The 26,120-nt window shown below is 36.7% G+C and overlaps 3 protein-coding genes across 7 annotated transcripts in view; all 3 read right to left on the bottom strand.

Moving 5' to 3' along the window:
• Window positions 1-3,884: 3,884 nt before the first annotated feature.
• LOC137955581 (large ribosomal subunit protein eL18y-like) lies at window positions 3,885-6,890 on the bottom strand. The gene is made up of 5 exons (XM_068802591.1): window positions 6,658-6,890; window positions 6,470-6,559; window positions 5,509-5,637; window positions 4,523-4,705; window positions 3,885-4,256 (listed from the first exon to the last, which is right to left on the bottom strand). Exons 1-5 carry the CDS (start codon window positions 6,658-6,660, stop codon window positions 4,098-4,100), a joined length of 564 nt encoding a protein of 187 aa, XP_068658692.1. The 5' UTR covers window positions 6,661-6,890; the 3' UTR covers window positions 3,885-4,097.
• A 398-nt stretch (window positions 6,891-7,288) lies between these two features.
• On the bottom strand, window positions 7,289-12,008 carry LOC137956602 (uncharacterized). Of its 5 annotated transcripts, XR_011113251.1 has the most exons (6): window positions 11,922-12,005; window positions 10,011-10,904; window positions 9,685-9,885; window positions 9,249-9,444; window positions 7,595-7,929; window positions 7,289-7,432 (listed from the first exon to the last, which is right to left on the bottom strand). XR_011113251.1 is itself a non-coding variant. In XM_068804155.1 (5 exons), the coding sequence occupies exons 2-5, from the start codon at window positions 10,866-10,868 to the stop codon at window positions 7,733-7,735; spliced, it is 1,452 nt and encodes a 483-aa protein (XP_068660256.1). In that variant the 5' UTR covers window positions 10,869-10,901; window positions 11,928-12,008; the 3' UTR covers window positions 7,289-7,732. The 5 variants fall into 5 exon arrangements, 4 of the variants coding, with proteins under 4 accessions (XP_068660256.1, XP_068660253.1, XP_068660254.1 ...); XM_068804155.1 differs by having other exon boundaries at window positions 7,289-7,929; window positions 10,011-10,901; window positions 11,928-12,008; XM_068804152.1 differs by having other exon boundaries at window positions 7,289-7,929.
• Window positions 12,009-12,366: 358 nt separating this feature from the next.
• Window positions 12,367-26,120, bottom strand: part of LOC137956369 (protein SLOW WALKER 2) — a 43,009-nt gene continuing 29,255 nt past the window's right edge. Inside the window, exons 9-15 of the mRNA XM_068803843.1 lie at window positions 20,526-20,681; window positions 17,605-17,688; window positions 17,380-17,523; window positions 15,254-15,426; window positions 14,777-15,154; window positions 13,546-13,783; window positions 12,367-13,286 (exon numbers count right to left, since the gene is read on the bottom strand). Of these exons, the coding sequence (XP_068659944.1) occupies window positions 12,600-13,286; window positions 13,546-13,783; window positions 14,777-15,154; window positions 15,254-15,426; window positions 17,380-17,523; window positions 17,605-17,688; window positions 20,526-20,681 (1,860 nt within the window). The 3' untranslated portion in view covers window positions 12,367-12,599. The remainder of the gene's footprint in view (window positions 13,287-13,545; window positions 13,784-14,776; window positions 15,155-15,253; window positions 15,427-17,379; window positions 17,524-17,604; window positions 17,689-20,525; window positions 20,682-26,120) is intronic.

Below are 26,120 nucleotides of genomic sequence, written 5' to 3'. Positions count from 1 at the left end.
AAAAATACTCATCAGTTCAATCCTCTCATAGAAGACTGAATGACTTGCGATGAAGATATCTGTTTGATTATGACAAAAAATACTCACGAGTTCACTTTGACAAAAACCTTACTCCTGTGAGACAGATCTCACCTACATCAACTCGTTGATTGTTTGAACTATTGCCCTAAATTAGACACAACATTTAGTTTTTTACTTTCCCAACTAATAAGTTGTCTTATGGGAAAACACAATAACCAGTAGTCGATTGCTTGTTTAGTTTGGAACCAACATAATCCACATAAAAAAAAGCTTTGATTTTTAAATGACTATTAGGTCTAAAGAAAATACTTTTGTCCTGGTGTCCCTTTAAGATACCTCAAAATTCTTGTTATAGCTTCTAGGTGAACTTTGTGTGGATGTTCCATAAACTGATTTATTACACTCACTACATATGAGATGTCGGGTTTAATGGCTATTGCATATATAAGTTGATCCACTAGTCTCTAATACATTGCCTTGACATGCAATACCTAGAAAGTAGTCCTAAATTCTTAGTTTGAAAATGTGTAGCCAAATAGGACTTAGTTTCTTCAATACTAGAAATGTCACTGCCTAACAGAATAATGTCATCTACATATACTGGTAATACCACAACCAGGATGACTTTTTCATTATAAATTAGTGCTCACAATGACTCCTCGACAACCCCATAGACATTACTATTTGACTGAATTTTTCAAACCAAGCCCTCAGAGTTTGTTTTAACCCATAAATTACTTTTTTGAGTCCACAAAGTTTATGCTTCTCCCCTTGAGCAACATATCTCAAAGGTTGCTGCACATATACTTCTTCTTTTAGATCACAATATAAGAAAGAATCTTTTATGTCTAGTTGACATAGACCATCCTCGATTCACTGTAATAGAGACCAATATATAAAGAGAGGATAATCGGGTAATAAGTGAAAAGGTCTCGAAAACATTCATTGCATATGTTTGGGTATACCCTTTAGCCACTGGTGAACTTTATACCTTTTAACAAATCCATCCACATTATATATCATTGTATAGACCTATCTACAACCCCAAAGGTAAATCACATAGTTGTCAGATGTCCCAATCTACCAATGCTTCCATCTCAACATCTCAACATCTACTGAGACAAAAAAACTTTTTGCATTGAAGAAAGAATAGTGCAGGTAGAGATGGACAAAACAAACTTTCTATAGTTAAATAAAGAATTAAAAGAGATAAATTGAGACAGAATAACGTGAACCTTTTCTGATGCCCTTCCTTAGAGCAATAAGGTGTAAATCACTAACAACTCTATGATTAATATTAATAGGATGCCTGCTTTATGATTCATCAATGTCCTAGCAACTTCGAGTAGATTATTCTTATGCCCAACAACTCTATTTTGTTGAAGGGTAAATACAGAAGATGTTTGATGAATTATCCCTTGCCTTTGACAAAAAAATATGAAATTTTTTATTCATAAACTCAAGACCATTAACAGTGAGCAAAACATGAATTGAAGCAACCAACTGATTTTTTTAATTTTATTATAAAAATGTTTGAATACATCAAAAGCCTCAATTTTTTTCCTAAGGAGATAAATCTAAGTGCACCGACTAATATCATCAATAAATGAAATAAAATACCTATGACTAGTTACATGACAAAGACTCCAGATGTTTGAATGTACAATCTCAAAAAGTTAAAAAGTTGATTGAACTTGTGGGGTGAGACTAGAAACGAACTTTTGAGATGTTTGCCTTATTAACATGGCTCGTACTAAAAAGAAAGACTAGAAGGAAATTTTGGGAAAACAAATTAGTTTTGTTGCAGATGGATGACTTAATCTCAAATGCCATGGTAGAGGAGAGTGCTAAGTGTAGTGCATGAATATTATCTAGTAGGTGGCTCTCCAAAAAATATAATTTAGCTCTCTCACGATTAGAACCAATTGTCTTCCTCGTCATGAGATCCTAAAAATTACAATGAGTATGGTAAGAGGTTAGAGAATAATTCATATATTTTACTAGCTGACTAATAGACAACAAATTCAATGGAAACTAAGGAATAAGAAGTGCAAACTGAAGAGAAAGGAAGGATGTTGGAGTGATAGTACCCACTCCTTGAACTGAAGAAGTAGACCCATCGATGACTCATTTAAATCGATAAACAATGATGACATACTTGACATATGCTTTATAGCCCCTAAATCAAGAACCCAAAATAGTGACGAGCGTACATGAAAGACTGACATACTTGAACTGGTACCGATGGGAGTAGGAACACAGACAGAAACATGAGCCACAAATACAGAAGAGGAGGCAACAAAGACCTAACTCATACGTTGTGCAATTTATTGTTGTTGTTTGTAGTAATTGTTGTATTTCATCAGAGGCTCCCGATGTAACAAATATAATAGTATTAGATGGACCATTGCTGTTATCATGGATGATGGCGTTGGCCCATGCAGATTTCCAAAACTTCCAACATCTATCGGAAGCCATCTCTACTTGTGCGTTTGTCCCTTTTTGGCCTCTAGACAATCTGTCAAAGCCGACATAGTGTCTGAGGTATTGAGAACACTAGCTTCTACCATCTTAACATCTTTACCCGTTTTGGATACAATTGTCTTCTCAATTCTCATGATCCAGTTGGTGGTGGTAAAAAGAGTAGGAATTTCATCATCCCATGAGCCTTGATTCCATTAAATTCAACACTAACCCATCAAGATAATTTGCCATTGATTTTGTTGTTTTCTCAATTCTCTTTCATAATACACATCCTGCAATATTTTGTAACAATTTTTTTTTCTCTTTTCAATTAAAAAAAAGTCAATGCGTAACTCATAAACCACCCCATAAAGCATTTGATGTCTCACAATTTGTTACTTATTCCTCAATATAGAATCAATACCATTAACAATCCAAATCATAACTTGGTTGTCCTTTGCTTTAGGGACTAGAGTATCATCTCAAATAAATTTAGTCTTCTTTCTTGCCTTCAAATATATTATGATAGACTTAGCCCAATTGAGACAATTTTACCTCGTCAATTTCTAAAAAATAATAACAATTGTGCCCCTTCCATCAAACCAAAAACTAGGATGTGCACCCTTCGACACTTCAAATCATTACATGAACTTCAATTCCCAAGAGAATAATATAAATTAACCTTCAATTAAGGTTGATGGAAAGGGATGGATGATGCAAAATCCCAAAAAAAATTAAAAAAAAACCTCTTTGGATAATTAAATCATAATACACCACTCAATGATCAATAAAAACCTGCAACCCTAAGGATATGGCAAAGAAAAAACTTTTTTTTTTGAGATGTACCATGAAAATGTAAAATAAGATGCTCCCAAATGTAATCTAATGTTTCAATACTAAGTAAAAACTAAGGTTGAAGAGTTGGAAGAAGAGGAGGAAGAGAGGATATTGAGAGAAGCTCAAAAGAGAGCTTTTTGGGCACTCATAATTGAGAGGGTTTAACAAAAATACTTCTTCTCCCATAGATACAATCCAGTATTTAAAACAAAATTACATATAAAAAATAAATCTATTGAAATAGTAAACTGACTAAAAATGCCCTTAAACTTATTTTCTAGCTTAACCTCAAAGATAAAAACATTTGGGCTTTCGCGAATCACACATCAGTTGAGAATATTAACCAGTAGAATTTTTTAGTCTTTTATGCTCACATGTTACATCAATAAGGGCAAAAACAGGATCACAGTTATGACAGTATAGTTGAGAATATACTGGAGGAAAAATTCAACCACAATCGCTGCTATTCAACTGCACCTCGCCAATTTGGACAATGCTTAGCAATGCTGCCGTTAGTTTTCTTTTTCTTTTTTCAAGTTGTAGATATTATGACATTATAAATGGACGAAATAAACTAGCATTAGCTTTATCACCTTATATTTAATTACGCAATGCGGCTTAAGAGTAAACACACCACAAAATTCAATAAATAACAACTCGTCAACAAAAACACCTTACGGAAGCAAAAATGTAGTGGAGCGAAAAATAGATTGCTTGTATGCTTAACTTCAAAACTAGCCCTAGTAAATGTCTACAAATAGCAGAATAAAAGAGTGTTACACTCTAAAACCACGGCTATTTCTCCTACCCCTAGCTTTCTCAAATTTCCTGCCTTTGGAGCGAACATAGGGTTTGGAGTGACTCCCTGGAACACCGGGTGCCTTCCCAAAATGCTTGACGGCCTCTCTTGAATTCTTAGGACCCCTCAGAAGGACCTGAGCTCTCGGATAAACCATGAAAAAACGATAGACCTAAATTAAATGAAACTAGCCAAGAAATCTATTAATAAGAACTACTTGCTTGTTTTATCGGTAAGATGCTTATGATTATCTAAATCTGCAACCCCACCAGAGAAATTGCACCGTGCATATCAAAAGATGAGCCCCTAAAATTTACCTTTTCTGGAAAATATATCCTAGAGTTTCAATTAATAACTTATCAGTTTAAAAACACGAGTAATGTGATTTAGAGATCCACATACCGTGTGTTGGCCTAAGGGTGCTCTAAGCGCGAGTTGGTCAAATGTCAAACATTCACCACCTGCATTCAGAATTCGAGCTCTAGCCCCTTCTGTAAACCTAAGAGCAGTTACTTTCAGAGCAGGGACTTCATAGACTCGTGTATCATCAGTAACGCAACCAACAATCACGGCGATCTTTTCTCCCTGCAGAATCCAAAAAATAATAATGCATCACTATGCAGCACGATGAACAAAGTAACATAATATAGGTAAAACATTAACATAATTTAAGCCAAAAGGTCTTCTCATTTTTCTCTAAAAAAAAGCTTCACGCTTCAATGTTTTTACTTGAGATAAATTCCACCCTGATATTTTTTAAAACTGAAATAACTTAATAGCTGAGGTAACTCCAAAAGACAAAAGACAAATAGTATACATGAAACACTTAAGTGAACCTAAAACAAGGACTTTCTGTTTATGCAATTCTGTTACAAGCCATAGTGACGTGTTCATAAGAATAGACTCACATTATCAACTTTCCACTTCTAAGAAGCAAAAAATGTTTTGTAAGAACAACTCCATCTGAAACTTGAATAGTCAAACCATTTGCTAGTATAGCTTCAGATAGAATTAACTGAAATTATTTACCACCATATTACTGATTGTCTTCATTTGTTCAGCCCAAAATAACCTACTTAAATTCTCTGTTTCTCAGGCATGGTCAAATATATACTTCAGATTAGTTTTCACGTCCTTAACAACACAATTATCAAAATCTAATAACAAAGCATGAAACTGTGATAGGTGAAACTCTACACTGCACCTAATAAAAAATAAAAATCTCTACACATATTTGTCAAATCACACCATTGAAAAAAAGCTCAGACCAACTCCAGTGATCATGATATGGTCCCATGAGAAATATTTAGCTGAAAAATCACAAACTATAAATGAATTATTTCGAGTGAACCCAATGTCAGGAGTAGTTAAAAGCATACACAGTGTACCTTCCCATTCATGAACCGAATCAACCTTGAGAGTGACAGTGGTGGCTTGTTGATCTTACTCATAAACAGCCTCTTCAATATAACAGCATTGAATTTACTGCCTGTCCTTCTAACCAAGAACCTGTAAAGCTGTAGCCAGAATGACAATATATGAGATTCACATCCCGCAGAGGCAAAAAACAACCATATCTTTTACCAGACTTCCTTCACTTTTGAAAAGGAACATCAGTAGAAAAACAGGACAAATAATTTAAGACATGCCAAACAAACAAAGCAGGTGCAATCGAAGGGTGACCATTAATAACACTCGTGATTCCTGGTTAATGTAATGATATAACATATGGTTGACTACTACTGATGCTGGAGTACTAAAATCTTACTGTAAATTATCACGATTACAAAAGAGCGGGATACAGAGACAGCAAAGACAATGTATTTTACATGTACGTGACAATGTAGAAAATCCAATAACCTCTATATGATTTGCAGCAACGAAGAAAAACTTCACGTTCGCAGCCCATCACAAATGAAGATGCTCTGTAAAATCACTACTAGGACAGAGGTAAACCGAGAACAGCTCTTTTAGAAAAGAGCTAAGCTTCCCAGGTGAATAAAACCTGAGCATCTCGTTTCTCATAAGAGAGTCCGATTCTCTCTTAGATCCAAATGTCAGACCAAAATTTTGAAATCTAAGAAAAACACATCTGAATATTATGACAAAATCAACAGGGGGAAACAACCTAATGAACAGAACTGAGCAAAAAAGAACGTGCTAGAAAAGGCTAAAAAAAACAGAGCATCATAATGAATGAAAACATGCAAAAAAAAAAAAAAAAACAAACACTAGACCATGCAGCAGCGCACTAGTTCTGAGCAAAAAGGAAGAGCTCAGCTCCATTAAAAAAAGTACATGTCGAAAAGAATTTCACAGAAAATCATACTGATTAACGAAAGTACTAACCTTCACGAGAAGCCTAAGATAGATATCATCCGATTTCGGAGCAGTACGCTTCGTTTTCTTCGACTTTCCTCCGGCCACGAGATCGATACCCTGAGCAAACAAAACCCTCGAATCAAATGATCTACACAACATATAACTTGAAAAAAAAAATCAAGAGGAGAAAGAAGGTGATAGAGTCGTGAACAAACCATCCCAGTCCCTCTCGAAAATTTCAGCAACAAAGCTTTTAGGGCTCTCGGGCGAAAGAAAGCACCGAAATGGCGAGGAGTATTTGTAGTTTGAAGAGCTAGGGCTTTGGGCTTTCAGAAAGACAACCACTGATTGGACGGAATTACCCACTCTACTTAAAAACGTGAGAGTTGAGATTTTATAGTGACGGTAACACCGCCCGAGCTGCGCTTCTGGGCTCGCCTAGCACCGTCGTCATTCATCGTTTCATCCACCGTATGATGTTACCCCGTCAAATTTTATTCATTTATTATGATCAGTTAGCTTGATATAGACAACGGTAGAAAATTTCCAATCCTTCTAGAAAAAATAACGCAAAGGCGCACTTTTGCGTTGCTTACTAGGACAAATTCTTCTCCCTCCACGCTGTGCTTACACTCGTTAGAAATCACGGTTTTGAGGGATGATGGATAACCTGCAGGCCGGTGACCAGTTCGAGAGGAAAAAGTTCTACCCTTGATCACGATTGTTCGCACTCAATATCGCTCATTAACCATGTTTAAACAATTTTGAACAGAAGAAAAACTAATTGAACGAATAATTTGCACTTCTGGGCGAAATAACAAACATCTTATAGGCATCAGACGGAAATTGAGCGAAATATGAACTTTATTTACATCCAACTGTCACAATTCTTATCATAATCTTAGTTTTATACATGCATATGGGACTGGTCGTCGCATGACGAGGCCCTTGTCCCAATCCTCCAATCTTCTTGAACGAGTGCAAGAAACACTAGCACAAGCAAAGGCTAGTTAAATTTGATGATGTGTTAAACGATGTTCAACCCATAAATGAAGGTGATTCATCAACAAAGTCATCAAATAAATACAATAAATGAGCACGAATATTTACAATTAAAACGAACAAGAGCATTCCAACGATATGATTATTTACCTTCAACTGAATATGTTCCAGACCCGTACTACTGCAGCTGATACCCGCTTACGATTGGCAAAGGCAAGGAACCAGGCACCAGTAAAGAGTTCCAAGCTGTTATGTACAAATTAATTATATGGTAGAGTCCAAGCCAAGTTACTCTGGAAGCCTACATCTCATCTTTGAGAAGAGATCATCAAGAGCAGAATACAGCGGCTCAGCAGCCTTGGGTCTGTCCACCATCCCGAGCAGAATGTCATTCGTAGTGAGATAAGGATCACCATAGAAACGTAAATTTGTATCCATCCTTGTTGCAACAAAGTTGCTTTCCAGAGAAACGCCCACAAATGCACCTGTTTCAAATTCACATCCAGAAATAGTCAAGTTTTGGATAAACTAAACATGCTTCTTCCCATATATTTCTTCTATTCATGTGTGTCACTTTTCAAACATAATTTCAAAAACATGCTAGAAGTTTTTAAAAATTATATTTCAGATCACAACTGCCTCTTAATTCCTATGAATGGTGCATATTCATTCTCTTTCTGTCATTGCCATTTAAAGAGGGAAAGTTACCACCCTGGCCTGGTTGCTTTCTTATGTCAGACTGTATGTGCAGACCTATTTTTATGCCTATTTACACCCGTCCAAGGGACAGGATGGAATTTTATATAAATAAAGATCAACTTTAAAACTTAAAACATTTACCACAAAAATTTACCTTAAAGTAGAAAAAAATAGAATGAAGATTAGCAATACAAGGCAAGTTGATATGTATCGTTATATGGGGCAAACTTTATACTTTACTTTAAAAAAAAAATGGAAAGAATTTCCATGTAGTTTAAGATTAGGATTCCTCATACTTGGTGGGCCAATGTGTCTATATGCCATCTAACATGATATTTAAAGTTAGATTCAAGTGATCTCTTTAAAAATCAGTGAAAATTTATAAAAATGAAAATTTCCTTACAAGTGAAAAATATCGGCTTATCAATTGATAATATGTAACTGGTAACTATCATGGACTATCCACCCTTGTCTATACAGCACTGCCAGCTCCTTTCCTTTGAAATGAAGAATCTGCATATCCTTTTTTTATTTTTCCAGCAAAAACCAGTTCATTCCACTTCTATGTAGTCACTTTCTAATCCAATAGATTTTTTCTTCTTTCTAGAAAAAATTTTCGGGTAGCAAATGGATGGCTAAAAAGATAAAAAATAAAAATTCAAAAAAAAAACTAAAAAGACAAAATAAATACTATTAACCATGAGCATAGGCCAGGGCCTCAAACCTAAACACCCCTAGATAAATGGACAGATATCTCTTTTATTCTAATAAATGTTTCTGTCTGAGAAATGTGGAATACCTACTTCCACTGTTCATTTAATATCTTCCCACGTTAAGCCGGTTAGAAAAGAGATGTTTTCATATTAATGTAACATGGAAGAACTGATGGTTCAGGCAATGAAGTTTTTGTTGGTCCCACTTCAACCACTGCAGTATTAATTAATTAAATTCATGTACACTATTGTGTCTTCATCAGAGAGAGAGAAAGATTAGGTTCAGAAATGCAATTGGCTAACAAGTGTCTTGGAGTAAAACACATATTGGAACCATAGAAAAGATTGAAGAAATGGGCTGCAAAGATTATAAAGTTATATTGATATTTTACCTTTGCTGCAGCTGTAAGTATAACACATGCCGGATCCCCTATCTCCAGCTCGAAGATCAGCCTCCACCAGTCTCCCTACAGGTCCAGCTGCAGCACTCAAGCCAGCTCCAAGAGAAAAATGCATACGACTACAGAATGTTTTCACAGCTTTAGAATCATGGAGCACAATGATGAAATCAGTGAGTTCACCCCCAATCTGTAGAATGCAAATAAAAAAGTAACCAATAAAACTTATACTCTTCTCACCATTAGTTGAAAAGAAACGGTTAATGTTTACTTCTTCTGTATTTATTTTCTGTTTCAAGAAAAGCCTAACACTAGTCTTCATATTTAAACACCAAAACAGCCGTCCAACTTTTGACAATGTAAAATACATGTCCAAGTTCTTTAACAATAAACGATTTTATTTTTTATTTTTGGAGTAATGTATGCTGACCTGTGCTCCCCATCCTAAGCCAAGAGACAGTATAGCAGATGGTGCAGACCAAGACCCATCCGACCTTCGAGCAACCACCAAACCTGTACCAATTTTATACGTAAGAACCAACCCTGCTTTTGCAACTGTTAATATTGCCAGCCCTTTAGCTCCTTTTAGCACTGCCAGAGGTATAGATCTCTCTGGATTTAACCTAGCAACCTGTAAAATCAAAGAACCAATACAGAGTAAACTCGGAATCTAAATAACTTTCATGGAATACATTCAAAAAAATTCTAATTAACAGGAATCACACAGATGAACTCAAAAAGGAATAACAAGTGCACCTGACAGTAACTCCTTAAAGCAATGGTTGACTTGTATATCTCCTGTTCCATAGATAAACCTATAGGCATATTTATCCATCCTCTCATACATGTCCAATCTGTCACATCATGCTTTGCTACCTGCACAGCATTGCTGATTGTATTGATCAATACACCCTGCAAAGGGTCAAGCCTATCATAGCAAGTGTCACACACCCTCTGGGGGTCCCGCTCTCTAAACTTCACAGGTAGCAAACATCTACCCTTTGTACATGTCCTACAGAAAACACCTCCACAAAACCGGCAATGGTGCCTGCTACGAGTGAGAGGTTTAAAAGGGGCAATGCATTGCATGCAAACCATTGAAGAACTATCTGGAAGCCACTCAGGAGGGTCTGCTTCCAGAACATCTCTATATGCACCATAATTACTGCCAAGGGGCTCAAACAGCGGTGGTGCACTCGGAATGTAAACTGAAGAATGCAAAAAACTATCTCCATTCTTTTCAGAACCAAGAAATGACAAATTTGGATTACTATCCCGTGAGTCTCCAATGAGAGCAGGGCCCTTATTTCTCCCGGTTATTATTGAATATATACCACTCAAGACATTTCTCAAATTCACTTCAGGAGGCCTCTTAAATTGCTGAGTGCAAATATGAGAATCCTCGCTTGACTCATATCCTTCATCAAGAAGATCTAATTTCAAGGGCAACTGGTAAGTGAGCTCTTGTTTGAAAGGCTTTGGCCCTGAGGCACATGTACCCTTTCCTCCAGAGGCAGTCCACACAGCAGGAGTATTATCTTCTTCATAATGAATATCACCAGCCTGTTTATCAAGGTTAGACAGAGAAGAATATGAAACACGTCCTTCATCCATGCATGCGGCAGAAATTCAAATCACAGCAAGCCTCTGCTGCAGGTTTAGAAAATTTTTACTTGTCAGATCATGCAAATGAAGTTAAAGGCAATATGAGTACTGCTGTTTTATGTATCTAGAAAAAACAAACCAAATAAAAAAGGAAAGGCATGCTAGCAGCAATAGAGTTTTCAAAGTGTAAAAACCTCCAAGTACAATCTAATAAGCAGCCAAAAGCAATAAAAAAGAAGCAGATAAAATAATATAAATGAAGTAATTTAGTACTATAAAATCTAGATAGAAAATGAAATTTATAACAATGAAACCCATGGCTATGCAGAATTACAAAAAACTAAGATATCGTTAGTGGTGATCAACAACAAAAGATGTGGAGGCCAATTGAAGAGGAGTTCAACAATTGGAAGCCCTATAATTTTTTTGTTTTTATTTTTTTAAACCCCTATCAATCTCTTTTCTTTTTCAAAACCCCAGTCAATTTTCACAAAGCAGTTGAACGCTTGGGAACATATGAGACCAGATTCGAACAGTTTGAAGATGCTAGCTCTATGTATAAACCACAATCATATGAAAACCACAGTATAGCAGACCACCTCCGAAAATCAAAGGAGGACACTCTAGGAAAATAAAAAAGAAACACAGAAACCTAGCAGGTAATCCAAAGCTTAATTCCTATCCAGAAGGTTGCACCCTACAAAATCAATAAATGTATTTGTAATAACCTCACTATATTCATTATAAATTGAATTGCATCTGAAAGCCAAAACAATGGGCGAACGAGAAAAAGCCGGTCCTATTCAAAGTGTTTGCCAGTGAAACATAAAAAAAATACATCCCTAGAAAACGATAATTTCTCCTTGTCGTAAACATATCTCCCCATAGTTCAACGCTAAGCCAATATGGAGGTCTAGTTCAAAACAACTAAAAGCCCTATATTTCACGCCAGCACAAAACGACTAATTGAAAACCCCTAGCGGTTCCACAATCAAACAAATCAATTCGTTGAATTGAACAATAAGAAGCTTTCGAATGAATAAACACACAGAAACCTCATACGTTTACCGTTCGCCTTCACGACGTCCAATCTGTTCCTTGAGCGCAAAGACGATGAGATGAGGAGAGACGGGAATCGGTAGTAGGCGAATTTGATTAGAGGAAGTAACAAAGGAGGCACCGTGTTCTTAAGATCAACTCGAACTAGAAAATTACTATATTGTCCGTCGATCATCGTTTGCACGCTGAGAGAACCCGCCGTAATTGGCTGGAGGCAATTTGACCCGAAACCCGTCTGAACCGGCCCATTTATTTGACCCAAATGGACTCTCCTAGTAAAGTTCATTTTCAACCATTTAGAGGCCGGTTTGGCGGCTCATGACCACCCTTAAGAGGGAATCAAGGGAGTTCAAGAAATTCTCCTCGCAAAGAAATGTCATTTAATAAGCAGAGACTGTAGTTTCCGATATTGTAAAACGATGTATGCGTAGAAGAGATCCTAAAGAAATTGGTTACAATCAGAGCCTGCATTGCTATTTTCTACTGAAAATACATAACAGAGGGCACTTAAGTATATTAATTTTCAATAATCAGTACGGGGAAAAATTTTCAGGCCTTCTGATTCTCAAGAGAGCCAGAAAAAAAAGAAAAAAAAAATCAAAGCTGTAAAACAGGAACCAGCGAAGCAAACTCTCAAACCGATAATTCACGATACTTTAATTCCATTCCATCGGAACAAATTCAACCCCTTTTATGCTTCTTTTTATTTTGAGATCTCCGCTTGCTGTCAGTTTTGAGCTTCTTCACCTCATTAACACTTTCATGACTATCATCAACGTTCTTCAACAGGTGATCATAATCTTCTAAACTTGCAAATGGAGATTTCTTAGACCTTCCCAACAACTTCCTCTTCTTATTCTTGTTGTATGTCTCCATGTCATCATCACTGCCCTCACCATCACCATCACGATCATGACTGATGTCCTCATTATCACTATCACCGTCATCATCATGGATGCCCCCTTCATCAACAATGTCAGCATTACCATGGAGCTCTCCGTCATCAATATCATCAAATTCCTCATTAGGAGAGTCCAAATCAGTTTCACTACCATCTCCAAGCAAGTCTTCATCTGCCTCCTTTTCAACTTCATCAAGATCATCATAATCATATTCACCATCAGAAGCCAAAGGTGAATCCCTAGATGGACTAAATGCTTCAATTTGATCATCACTCTCATCACTGCCATCCTCCCCAAAGAGCTCATCAGCAGCCTCATCACCGGATTGTTTCTTCTTCTTCTTCTTTGGCTTCGATGAACTCATCTTATTCATATAAAACTTGTGGAAGACAAGATCCTCTGGTGGCACATCTTCTTCAGCCAATGATAGTATCTCTGCCCCAATCAAATGCTTGTTCATATCCAGCTGCAAATAGACGTAAACAACGAGAAAATAATGACACTGCTAGGAAGGCAAAAGAGTGTCTAATGCTCAGACAACAAAAAGGAATTTGACCATCTTCCGAGAAGCAAATACCACCAGGTATAAGCCCCTATTTAGGTAGTGTAGTAAAACAAATAGCAACTTCCTTTTTTCAACAAATTTTTCATCACAAGATCACAACATAAATGATGAAGTCATGATTTTATGATACTCATAGGAGTATTGGGTTGAGGTATCATACCTTTCTTGCAGGCGCAATCTGGGAACCACCATGCCATGTACCTTCAGCTCTTCGATTCAGCTTAGGTTTTTTCTCCATAAACTTGTCCAGGAAAGCGCCAAGAGAAAGGTCCTTTAAAGGGTCACCATTGTAGACGATATTTGCCCCAGACAGTAGTGTCCGTGCCATAGTTGCGACTGAAGGGTGAACATGTGATGCCAAAACAGTCAACTCCCACCAACTTGTGCGGTCAGCATTGCTGTCCAATCACAACATAAATAGCAAATTGGTGTTTAGCATTCAATATAATATGGAAGGAGAGGACATAAAAGAATGGAATACATGAAATTACTTCCAGAGAACTGGACAACCAAGGTAGCTACCAAAAATAAAGCTTACCCATGACTATTCACAGAAGTACAGATTTAGCTTTCAGCAATGAATTTGCTCTCTAGATGGGTTTCCCTAATACACTGGTGGAAGATTCCAAAAACCAGCAACAAATTTCTAGTAAAGGTAAGTTCACTTCCATCAAATCACCCAAAGTTGTTTTTACTAAATCTTGAGATGCTATTGTTTTCATTTCCTGCAAAATTGTTTGATCACAGTTTTTTAGGAGTTATTCAAGTCTAGGTAGTTGTCCGTCCTTCTTTATACTCATTTATGAGCTGATATTCTCAAGGATTTTGATTGATTCCACATAAACGTGCCAGAGAAAATGCTAAAAAACACAATGAAAGTTTTTTTCTTCCAAACATGATGCCTCATTAGGGAGTGGACAATCCACCCAGGCAATAATATCAATTACCAATGAGAAGTTAGAACTTCAACATGCAGTTCTGAAAGCCCCATCAACACAGCAACGCATTCATCTTGATTTTTTTCTTTTTTGAAACATGAAAATGAGATTTTGCCTTTCAAAGAAAAATAAATAAATGAAATTTTCACAAAGAGATGAAAAAGGTAGATAACTCTCCCAGTAAAGCTGAAGAACAAAGTATAAATGCCAAATAGGCAAAGTCAAGACTGAAATAAAAATAGACTTTCCAATGACAGGGTGTGGCAGAAAGCCTATTTGGCAAGACAATCAGCTAAGCTACAGCACCTCTTTGCATATAAATCTAAGAAATGGATAAGTGCATACAAAAGGTAAATAAATTCATCAAGAATTGTGTTCTTCTTTAGATTTAACCTTGAAATGTATCTCAAAGCTCCAAATTGCAAAACCAATAAACGGAAATAGAAAAAATACCAGTAAGAAGGTTCCCTATGCCGTGGATCATAACCACCCTGTAGCAATGATCCAATATTTGGCACTTGAGCCTGTTCTCTCTCACCATTAGTTGTTTTCTCAAGCTTCCCTCCATTCAAAGGAACATTGACAATAAAGTTATCCTCTCCTTCAGAACTTTTATCATCGTCTGAATCTGATACAGGCAAATCTTCACTATCATCAGAATCAGAAAGATTATTGTCATTGCTTGTGGCAACAAAATTGGCACCTGCTGTACCAACTGAATACTCCAATTTGCTAGATGGAGCTGTGTCTGGAACATTCTGTGTATCTTCTATTATATCCTCAAAATGCTCAAGTTCATCATCAACTGATTCATTTTGTAGCATTAAGCCCCTGAAAAAGAGTGATCAATCATGTACAAAAAGCTAAATCATCAAATTAATACACGAGAAAATATGATGAAAATTAATATGAACTGTTAATGTTCCCCACCACAAAGGAGGCCTTGCTTTGAGAACTTCAGACAGGATAAAGAGGCAACCACAAGTATAGTGGGGTGGTTGCTGCAGAGCAATCTGCAAAAGACGCTTACAGAAGGCAGAAATCCTCTTTATGTTCACGTCACTTTTCATTGCTCTAAAGAGCAGCCCAAGGAACATTTCTGCCTGATCAAGGAACATAGCAAATACCAATGCATTAGTAAGCTGTAGAGACAATGTGATAGAAAACAAACCACAAGATCTGTTGTCAATTATTTAAAGGAAACAATATTCAAACATCTTTTTATGGAATGAAAAGAGGGCAACATCCTACAGAGAGAAAAACAATATATACATATCAGTATAATCAACTGAAAATGTTATTCTACCAAGTACTAACGCTAATATGTAGTAAGTAATTAACTATTAAACATGTCTCTTTTTACAATGTCGTTAACAATGAACTGAACAACATTGTAGCATTCCAAGTGGAGATATTCTTTAATTAATTATGTACAAAAACAAAGCCATGTTGATCTGCTCTGTATCATTCCAATTATATCAGATCTGCTGGAAGAAGAATCTGACAAATGAAGGTAAATAAAGTCAAACAGATATAAACTGTTTTAATCCATAGATCACTCTTGAAAATGCATCTGACAAAAGTAGGTCGTAAGGAGTTATGGGGTGTTAGTGTATTTGGAATTATTATACTGGAATTCTGTTTTTGGAATATAAATTTCTAGAGTAAAGATTTCTAGAATATAGAATTCTGGAGCTAATATAATTAACTGGCTCAATTAAATAATTGACTTGAATATTATAAAATCAAAATAAGTAATTATAGTCAAAATTATCATATGAAAATCTTTAGCATGTAATTATTTTTTTATTAGTAAATAAGTTATTATTATTATTTCAATTAAAGATTTTTTTTAGGATATGTAATTTTAGTTCAAAGCCCAAATGATATAGGAAACAAAATTTAGGAGGGTAGGCCCTAGCACTGAGAGATTGGAGGATTACCTTCTGCTTAGCAAGAGAATCTGCTAAAGAATTGGCTAAAAGATGTACTAGCATACATAATTTAATTTTTTTAAAAGGTATAAAATAAAATTGTGTATAGTAATTTAATCATTTTCCAAAAAAGATTTAAAATTTAGTTAAAAGTAAACTTATTATATTATTTTATAATAACTAAATAGTCTTATAATTTAAATAAAAATGAAAAATTATTTTTACACAAAGAATGCTAAATATTTATTTAAATTATTTTTAAATGCTTAAACTTTTTAATTATTCAAAAATATATTTTTTTAAAAAAAAGAAAAAATAAGGAGGAGAGTTTGCCCTCATCCTTGTTTGGATGGAGAGAAGAGCACCTGCCCTCCTTTGGTCAAGAGAATGGTCTCTACCCTCCTTTGATAACGAAATAAGATGGCCACCCTCCTCGCTCAATCAGAAGACGAGGGTCGCCACCTTCACACCACTTTATGGGGAGGAGGAAGGCAGACTCATCCCTCATTGCTTTGTTGGGTGGAGAGCAGCCTCCCTCCTCCTATCTTCTTTAGTCAGGAGGAGCACAGCCCTCCTAAAAGGAAATGAAAAAGGAAAAGCCTCCCCCTTCCTTCTCATTGACAAGAAGGGGGAGGGGGAGAAGCCCCCCTTCCCCCTTTTCCTTTTTTTTTGGAGGGCTGCCCTCCTCCTCCAAACCCAGGAAGGAGAGTGGTGGCCCTCCTCTAAATAAGGGTGAAGGGCAGTGGCCTTCCTCTGAATAGAAGGAAGTTGGCTGGCCCTCCTCTTTTTTATTTTTTTATCCATTTTATTATTTCTCACCTATCAGAAATTCATTTTAGCACTCACAGAAATTGAATTCCACAGTTACTCGAAATTTGGGGCTTTAAAAATAATAATTCCACACACTGGAAAAGTACCGAAGTCTTGAATTACTGTTTATCTGAATTGGAATTAAATTCCAGAATAACTCCAAACACACAGTGCGCCCCCCCCCCCCCCCCCCCCCCCCAAAGTAAATCTATTTCAAGTCTAAGAACAATATGAAATTCCAAGAGTTAACAAGCATAACAACATTCTGTTCCAAGCAAACAAGAACATTTGAAGAAAGAAAAGACTCATCACCTTGGAAGAATTCATGACGGCAGGAACAAGGAGTTTTGAGAATAAAGCACGGTAAAATCTATCACTAGCAATTTTGTTTTTAGTTGAAATCTGGAATAAAAGCATCAAAGCCTGAACTCCAACATTGAAATTCCTTGAATGTACCTGCAGTACCAACAATCTCCGTTACAATACTAAATCATTTTGAAAATCACATTCCAATAGTTTGCAAGGTTGCAAGCTCACCAGTTTGAAAAGTATTGTTGTTTGAACCTCAATGACATCATCTGCCTCGTCATTTGGAATGTAAGGAAATGCTCTATTTACTCCCTGCATGGATTTGACAAAACCAGACAACAACCATCGTAAGCAAAAAACCTCCAAGAAAATCTTTTTCCCTGGTGGATCACAGTGTTTAGTACTCTGAAAATTTGAGCAAATACAAAATCAAGACTTAAGAGTTGCCATTTCAAAGAGAACAATAAGACAATAAGACAATAAGAAAGTTCCCAAATTCGAGATAAAGCCAAACAGCTTGCTATTTAGATTTTTCTTTCCTTTCACCAATGCAGAATGTCAATCAACTGTTTTCTCAGTGGTGGACTTAGATGAAATTGTAATGAAATTATTAATTATTTAAAAAATAAGATTTGTAACTTTTCAAAGAAATAATATTTGTAAGATCTAGGAAATACTCCTATTATATCACTGGCCACCAAATAGCATATTTTCATCACTATTTCAAAAAAAAAAAAAAAAACAGCATATTTTCATAATGATACAAAGAAGATCTAATAATGCATCCTACACAACTCTCATCAAGACATTTTTATCTTAGTCACCAATGATAAGAGAAATTTGGAGGAACAAAGTAATGGTCAAAATTACAATGATCAAGAATCTAATCATAAATCCGAAGAAAGCGCCTAATAGGAGCCTTGTTCCCTGACAGCCAGCATCCTCAAGAAGCCTCAAGAAGCAAATGTTTGAAGGACCTCTCATAATACATTATGAACCCATAAAGGAGGTGAGCCTCTGCTTCATTAGAGTCACAATTGCCCAAACCGAGCTTATCATACCAAATCTAAGGCCTTGCCACTTCCTATCAACCACTAAATTACTTTTTGGATGCATTCAGCTAGGGAATGATTTACTTATTGAGTTCTTTTCATTATTCAAATAAATTAAGCTTGAAAAGAATAAAATATAATTTTTAAGAAATTGTGTTACAGGTGTGCTGTGAAAACATAAAAAGAAAAAGCAGTAACTATGTAGAACAGATATCAGGAAGACTATCAAATTTGACTTTGGACTGAAAATACAAAGCCAGGCCAAATTTTATTTTTGTGTATTGGTTACTTGCAGCCAAGAGGCACCACACATATGCAAAACTGGAGTCCAAGACCTTTCCAAAATCAATACTGATATTAGATGCTGAAATTTGACTTGTAACTACTCTCCCAAGGAACCATGTGACATAGTGAAGTAAAGATAACAGGCCAAAGACAAGCAACTCAAATTCCAACTTAGGTAAGCCCAAAAACCGAGATGTCCAATCTGCATTTACAAATTATTCCATGGTCTGCCTACTGAAAAAACAGGATCCAAGTAAAGATGGCAACTAATAAGAACCTCCATAAAATTGGCAATTAGAAACAATTGAACTGTTATTAATTTTGACTAGATTCACTGCATCAATATAATCACAGTAACTGTTGGTGGTTAATGGCCTCACATGTGCTATGCACTTCAGGCTACTTCTTAGCATAAGAGGATTTGTTTGTAGCTAAATAGTCCATGCTCAATGGTTGGAGGATATTGAACCTATTAGTTAGGAAACGGCAGTTAAAGAAAGCACAATTTCATCTCAAAATGAGTAGCCAACTTAGGACTATCACACAACTTAAAAAACTATGAAATACCCAAATCATTTCAGATGCAAGACCTTTAGTCGCACTAAACCTCCTTTCATATCTAGGCCCTATAAAACAGAAGGATGGGCCTAGGACAAAGTTTATTCACAGATGGGTCCGGACTCAAACCTAGCTCTTATACCACATTAAATTAGGCTTGATTCCTATGAAGTTGGGTCCAAGGCTCATCCCAAAATGACTGGCCCCTTAGAAAGCCTTTTGCTAAACCTTATAACCTCCATTCACTTTTCTTCCCATCTTTCAATGTGGGGCTTTTTCCCACTCAACACTCTCCCTCACGTCCAAGCTTTACATATAATGGGTTTGAGACATGACACAAACCTTTGACGAACACACAGACTCCTACTTCATGGAGCCCACTACATACAAACTCCTACCTCATGAAGCCTACAACACATAAGACTCCTACCTCGTGAAACTCATGATACACAGATAATCTGGGGAACACTGGGACTCAGCCCATACACAACCTGCTTGGAGACCAGTTCAGTTGGGTCCAAGACCCATCCAAAATGATAGGCCACTTAGGAGGCCTATTGCTCAACCTTATAACCCATTAATTTTTCTTCCTTTTTTTCAATGTGGGACTTTTTCCCACTCAACAATTCCATCTCAAAATGACTAGCCAACTTATGATGTTTATTACTTAACTATAAAAACAGCAATATCCCAAGTCATTATCGATTTGGGATTTACCCACAGTAACAAAAACCTCACAACTGTGGATTGTCATTTTATAATTAGCCAGCCCAAATTCAATGTGGCATCATAGTGAATCCAAGTCTAGGTCTGTGTCTTATGTGTGGCCTGTCAGTTTGACATGGGCATCCATCCATCACAGGCACTGGCCACTGGCTTCTTACAGCTGGAGCCACTGCTGCTGGAGAAAAGTGGCCAGCAGGAAGGGACAGGACACAGGAGGGAGAAATGAAATTTCAATTCCATCTGTTGGAAAAGAATTAAAAATACAAATGATGACAAGTATACTGTTTGACAAGAAATCAAATAATTCTGTCCCCAGCACACTAACTCCCCCTAAATATGTTATGCATCTCATACATGCCAATTACATGAAAGAAATAGCAAATAGCAAAAAGTTCTGAATCAGAAACAGGTAATGTGACAGCTATGAAGCCATTACTCATCAAATAAAAGTAAATAACCACAACTTCGGATGTGCTACTAAATAACCAGATTTTATCAAATGAACAAATAAAGATTAGCTAAACTCACAGTCAAGAGAGCAGATAGAATCCGTGAATCCATCTCAACATCCGATTCCACATTATTTCCCTCTTTACTCTTCTGCAGAAAGATTGCACTGTTTTTATCTTCTTTCCCAGGTTTCTTGTCCACCTCTTGACTATTACCTGACTCTGTCACCAGCACCTGAAACAGTGAAAGAAATATATTGATGACTTAAAGCAGTAGGCAAGGATCTAAAACATCAGTCTATCTTTCTTCTAAGATGAAGCACAGAAATTAATACTAGCCCCAGTACTAATGTAAATTAAACTAAAGTTGAGTCTTTCTGCCTGTACCACCTTCATTCTGTGGAGTCTTTGGAATGAACAAATCGCAGACGCTTCAGTGCCAAGTTTGAATCCCCGGAGAGAGTTGCTGATATTAACTCTGGGCACATTTCCTCTTGGCTGCTTACCAAGAAGGTTTTTTCCCCACTCATTGGCTCTACTATTCGCAATAATTGGAACTGTTTGGCTCGATTACACGCTCGATCAAAGCCCCCTATTGTGAAGGAATGGACCCCACCTAGACTCAGGACTCCTCAAGCTTAATTTTGATGGCTCCTCTTTTGGTAATCTCAGGATTGCCGGCTTTTTTTTTTGGGGGGGTGTCTCTGACTCCTCTAGTAAATCACTTGTTTTCCTATGCAGGCCCCTAGGGGATTTCGGATTCGATGACAGCTAGTTACATGGTCTCCTTAACGGGTTTCGAGTCTTTAGGATCCCCCCCGGTGGCACCACTAGGATGTTTTCCTGGAGATTATGGATATTGCTTCTCACTTTAGTTGTATTTGAACTCACATTCCGAGATCCGCCAATTAGGCAAATGATGTACTTGCTAAACAAGGAGCATTCCTCCAATCCCTTGTTGTTAGGGGTTTGCTCTTTTGATTTTGTTTTTTTTTTGGTTTCTGGTTCCATTGTTAATATAATCATTCTTTCTCAAAAAAACTTTCACTTAAAGATGTTCCATAAAATGACCAGTATATCCTTCACTTAAAGACCTTTCCAGAAAATCATTAAGTAATCTGGTAAAACAAAACTTCCTGACACAAGCATATAACCCAACCAGATAGTAAGACAATGTTACAACAAAGAATTATAAAGCAGAGGGAGCAGCCAAAGTTGAACTACTACATGAATTGATACTTCAACACCATAATTTACCTTTTCTTACTACTAGTTACAAACATTAAAAATACAACGAAAACCACCTAAACTTGTACCCACTATTCATCTTAAGAAAGCAAGAGGAGGTTATTGAGCTAAAGGCTCAATCCACTACCATAATATATCTCACCCAAATTAATTACAAGTAAATCACAAAAAAAAAAAAAGTCCTAAAGTCCATGTAACAACCATCTTATTTTATATTTCCTTTTTTAACATTCTTTAAGCACAACATCAGCCATCTCATTTAACAGGGTCACCAGTGCAAGATTACACCAACTGTTGCAAGGCATGCTTCTGCTTTTTCTTTTTCTTTTTTAAATACAGTATCAGCAATCTCGTCCACAGGATTACCAGTGTAAGACTAACACTAAACAGCCGCAGAAAATGCTTCCTTACATCATTGGTGATGCCTCCAATGCTAATTGTTATATATGATATTCAAAAAAATGTTATATAAGTTGTGCACTCAAAACAAGAAGTCTTTATAATAGCCTTTGATAAAATACAAGTTCAGGGGTATTTTGGTTATTTCTTATATTTTCAATATTACATTTGTCTCTTATAGTATGGCTATTAGATAGAGAATGTCTTATTTTATCTCAAGTCAAATTTTCATTCAATTTAGACATGTAATTTAGGAGAGAAGTAATTTTGAGTATTAAGGTGCATTTTTGTCCTTGTGTAAAATTTCACTTAAACCCTGATTATAAAGAAGCAGGAAGGGCCTTTCTGGCTCGTTTTCCAAGGCAACAAAGCTGCCCCTCTTCCAGAAATCCCTTTTCTCTTCTATTTTCTCCCCAAATCACCTATTTTTCATGGTATCAGAGCAATAACGCAAGTCTTGGGCAAGTTTCTTTGGATTTTGTGGATCATCTCTCCATTTTCAGCAATCTCATTGAAGGTTTTGCCCAGATTTCTGGACTGGTAGGGAAAAATTTTCATTTTTCCCCTTTTTCTGCCTATCTTAGCCTATTGGCTAATGATTATTGATTCTATTTGACTGAATGTTGGGATTTAGAAGTGTTTGATGATCCCAATTTGAGGAAATTTTTCAAATCTACCTGCGTCATCAACCTAATGCTTGCGTTATCATCCATATAGCCTACACCAACTTGATTTCTTGCAATTAGGTCATTCTTTCATTGATTTATGGTCTCAATTGCTGGAATTGATCACTAATGGTTCTAAATTGAATGAATTGGGCGCTGCATTGCCCTAATTGAATTCAGTGTGGGGCCCACTTGACTACGCAAATATTGAAATTTGGGAAAAGTGCTTCCCTTTGGTTAATTGACGCTTGAGTGTATTGAATTGTAGTGTGTGGCGATATTTAATGGTTGATTCCAGTACACGGGTTGTTGTCCAAAGGACTGCTGAGAGCTCAGATGTGAAATTATCTCAGTCTATTCAGATAACTATGATCCGGTTGAATTGATCGAATTATGTAAACTAGTCTAGATCAGTTTTGATGTATTTGAGGAGTAGAAGAATGGTAAAATATATAAATGATGATCCTCGGTACCTGTTACAGGAGATTGGGTGGCAGAAGATAATTTAGTAATGAAGTTTTTTAATATGAAGCGTGGAGGTAGATCAGTGACAGATTATTTCACTGAGATGAGGAGAGTACTATAGGAGATTAGTACATTTCATCCTTTTACTACGAATGTTGAAGACATCCATAAGAAAGAAAATCATATTCAAGTAGCCCGATTTTTGGATGGTTTGGAGCATGAGTATGATGCTATTAGAGCCCAGTTGTTGGTCAATGAGGATGTGACCACTCTTGAGCAAGCTTTTAACAAAGTTCTTCGAGCCGAAGGTGCAATTGTAAATAAGAATGAGTCAAGTGGAGCCCTCTCAGAAGCAGTTGTTCTTAACCTTCAATCTTCTACTAGTAAGCCTAATGGTCAATTTCATGGTGGTAATAATAGAGGTAAAGGTCGCTCTTACACAACCCGTGGTCGTGGCTGAAATGATCGGGGGGATAAAAAATGTGTTTATTGTGGTAGGACTAATCATATTTTTGAGAAATACTGGGACAAATTTGGTAAACCTACCTGGGCCAACTCTATAGTCACAAAAAAGGACGCCTCCTCACACACTAGATCTTATGAGGAAATTCAGCAGTTATTAGGGTCAACTGACTACTTCATTTACAGCTTCTCAAACTACCGAGACTCCTCCTTCTTCCTCAGCGAGTGCCATGATGGCTAGTACATGTATGAATGCACTAAATGTGTCTCATTCCCCCTCTTGGATCATTGATTCAGGAGCTTCTACACATGTCAGGTATGCCCTCTCTATTTCAGTCCATTACTCCATCTCATTCATATCGTCGAGTTACTTTAGTTGATGGATCCACCTCTCCCATTCAGGGGGAGGGTTTAGTTCACACTACTCCACAAATATCCTTAGATTCTGGTTTATTTGTACCAAAGTTTTTAGTTAATCTCTTGTCTATGAGTCATATAACTAAATCCTTAAATCGTTCATTAACCTTTTATCATACTTCTTATGTTTTCCAGGACTTGCAGACGAAGAGGACGATTGGTTCAAAACATGAGAAGGGAGGGCTCTACATGCTGGATGATCTATCCGTTTCTCGAGTTGTAGCTCTCACTACTGCAAATTCTTCTTACTTGTTGCATTTGCGCTTGGGACATCCCTCACCAGCTAAGTTGCTTTAGTCATTTCCTTCTCTGCCAGCCGATATTTCAATTGATTGCGAATCCTGTCAACTGGGAAAGCATCGTCACTCCAGTTTCCCAGTTAGTTCTAGTGAAAGCACCAAGTTGTTTGAATTAGTCCACTTTGATGTATGGGATCCATGTCGGGTTCCTAGCCCATTTGCTTTTAAGTATTTTGTGTTGTTCATCGATGATTTCAGTAGAGTCACTTGGGTGTATCTCCTACAGGAGAAGTCCAAAGTATTTGATATATTCCTCAATTTCTTCAATGAAATAAAATCAATTTGGTGTCTGTGTTTATGTACTTCGTATTGACAATGGTTTGGAATATCTTAACCATAAATTTTCAGTATTTCGAGTTTCTCATGGTATTACCCATCAAACATCCTGCTCTTATACATCACAACAAAATGGGGTGGATAAACGTAAAAATAGACATCTCTTTGAGGTTACAAGGACACTATTACTACATATGGATGTTCCTAAATCCATTTGGGGAGATGCAATTTTAACTTCATGCTACTTGGTTAATCGTATGCCCTCATCTGTTTTGAGTGGTCAAGTTCCTTTTCAAGTTTTAAAACCCAATTATAAATTGTTTCGTGTGGTTCCTCGTATTTTTGGATGTACCTGTTGTGTTCATATGTTTGGAACTTCGGTTGATAAGTTGTCACCTTGGTCTGTCAAATGTATTTTTTTTGGGATATTCTCGTCGACAAAAAGGGTACAAATATTATGATCCTGTTCGACGGAAAACATGTGTCAGCCGATGTGACCTTCTTTGAATATACTCCATATTTTTCATCATCTACTGAGCTTCCTGTATTACCTGAATTTTCTTCATGTTTACAGTTGTCGCTCTCGTACTCCTGCAATTACCTCTACAGAGCTCTCTTCTCATGATCCACCAACTTCCTCATTGCCTAAAAATCCTATTGTCTCTGATTTGGACCTGCCTATTAGTCTACGAAAAGGTAAACGATCTTGTACTTCTCATCCGATATCCAAATATGTGTCACTTGATTTTTTGTCCCCATCCTTCAAGTCCTTTGCTATGTCATTGTCTACTTCCCATTTACCTCGTTCAATGCAGGAAGCCTTGTGCTCTCCAGAATAGAAACAAGCTATGGATGATGAGATGAGTGCTTTGGTGTCTCAGGGAACATGGCATCTACGTGATTCACCTGTAGGAGCAACTATTGTGGGGTGTCATTGGGTTTATACTATCAAATATAATGATGACGACTCTATTGAATGGTACAAAGCTCAGTTGGTAGCGAAAGGGTATATGCAAACTTTTGGAGTTGATGTCTTTGAGACATTCTCTCTTGTGGCCCGACTTACTTCGGTATGTATCTTAATATTTGTGGTTGTTAATAAGGGTTAGCCTCTTTTTCAATTCGATGTGAAGAATGCCTTTTTATATGATGATCTATATGAGGAAGTGTATATGGAGCAACCTCCTGGGTATGTTGCTCAAGGGGAGACAGAAAAGGTGTATAAGCTGCAGAAGGCTATTTATGAACTTAAACAGAGTCCACTGACCTGGTTTGAAAAGTTTAGTGATGTGGTACTACAATTTGGTATCTATAGGAGTCATTGTGATCATTCTGATGTCGATTATGTTGGGTGTAAGATGGATAGGTGTTCTACATCAGGCTACTATTGTTTTGTTGGAGGCAACCTGATAAGTTGGAAAAGTAAGAAATAGACAGTTGAGG

This window comes from Aristolochia californica, unplaced genomic scaffold (genome assembly GCF_029961685.1).
Source record: "Aristolochia californica isolate CCGP_79_NKW_82.1479 unplaced genomic scaffold, dmAriCali1.0.hap1 SCAF_2, whole genome shotgun sequence".
Lineage (NCBI taxonomy): Eukaryota > Viridiplantae > Streptophyta > Magnoliopsida > Piperales > Aristolochiaceae > Aristolochia > Aristolochia californica.
Note: the sequence above shows the minus strand (reverse complement) of the source record. Positions and strands in the feature narration are given on the sequence as shown.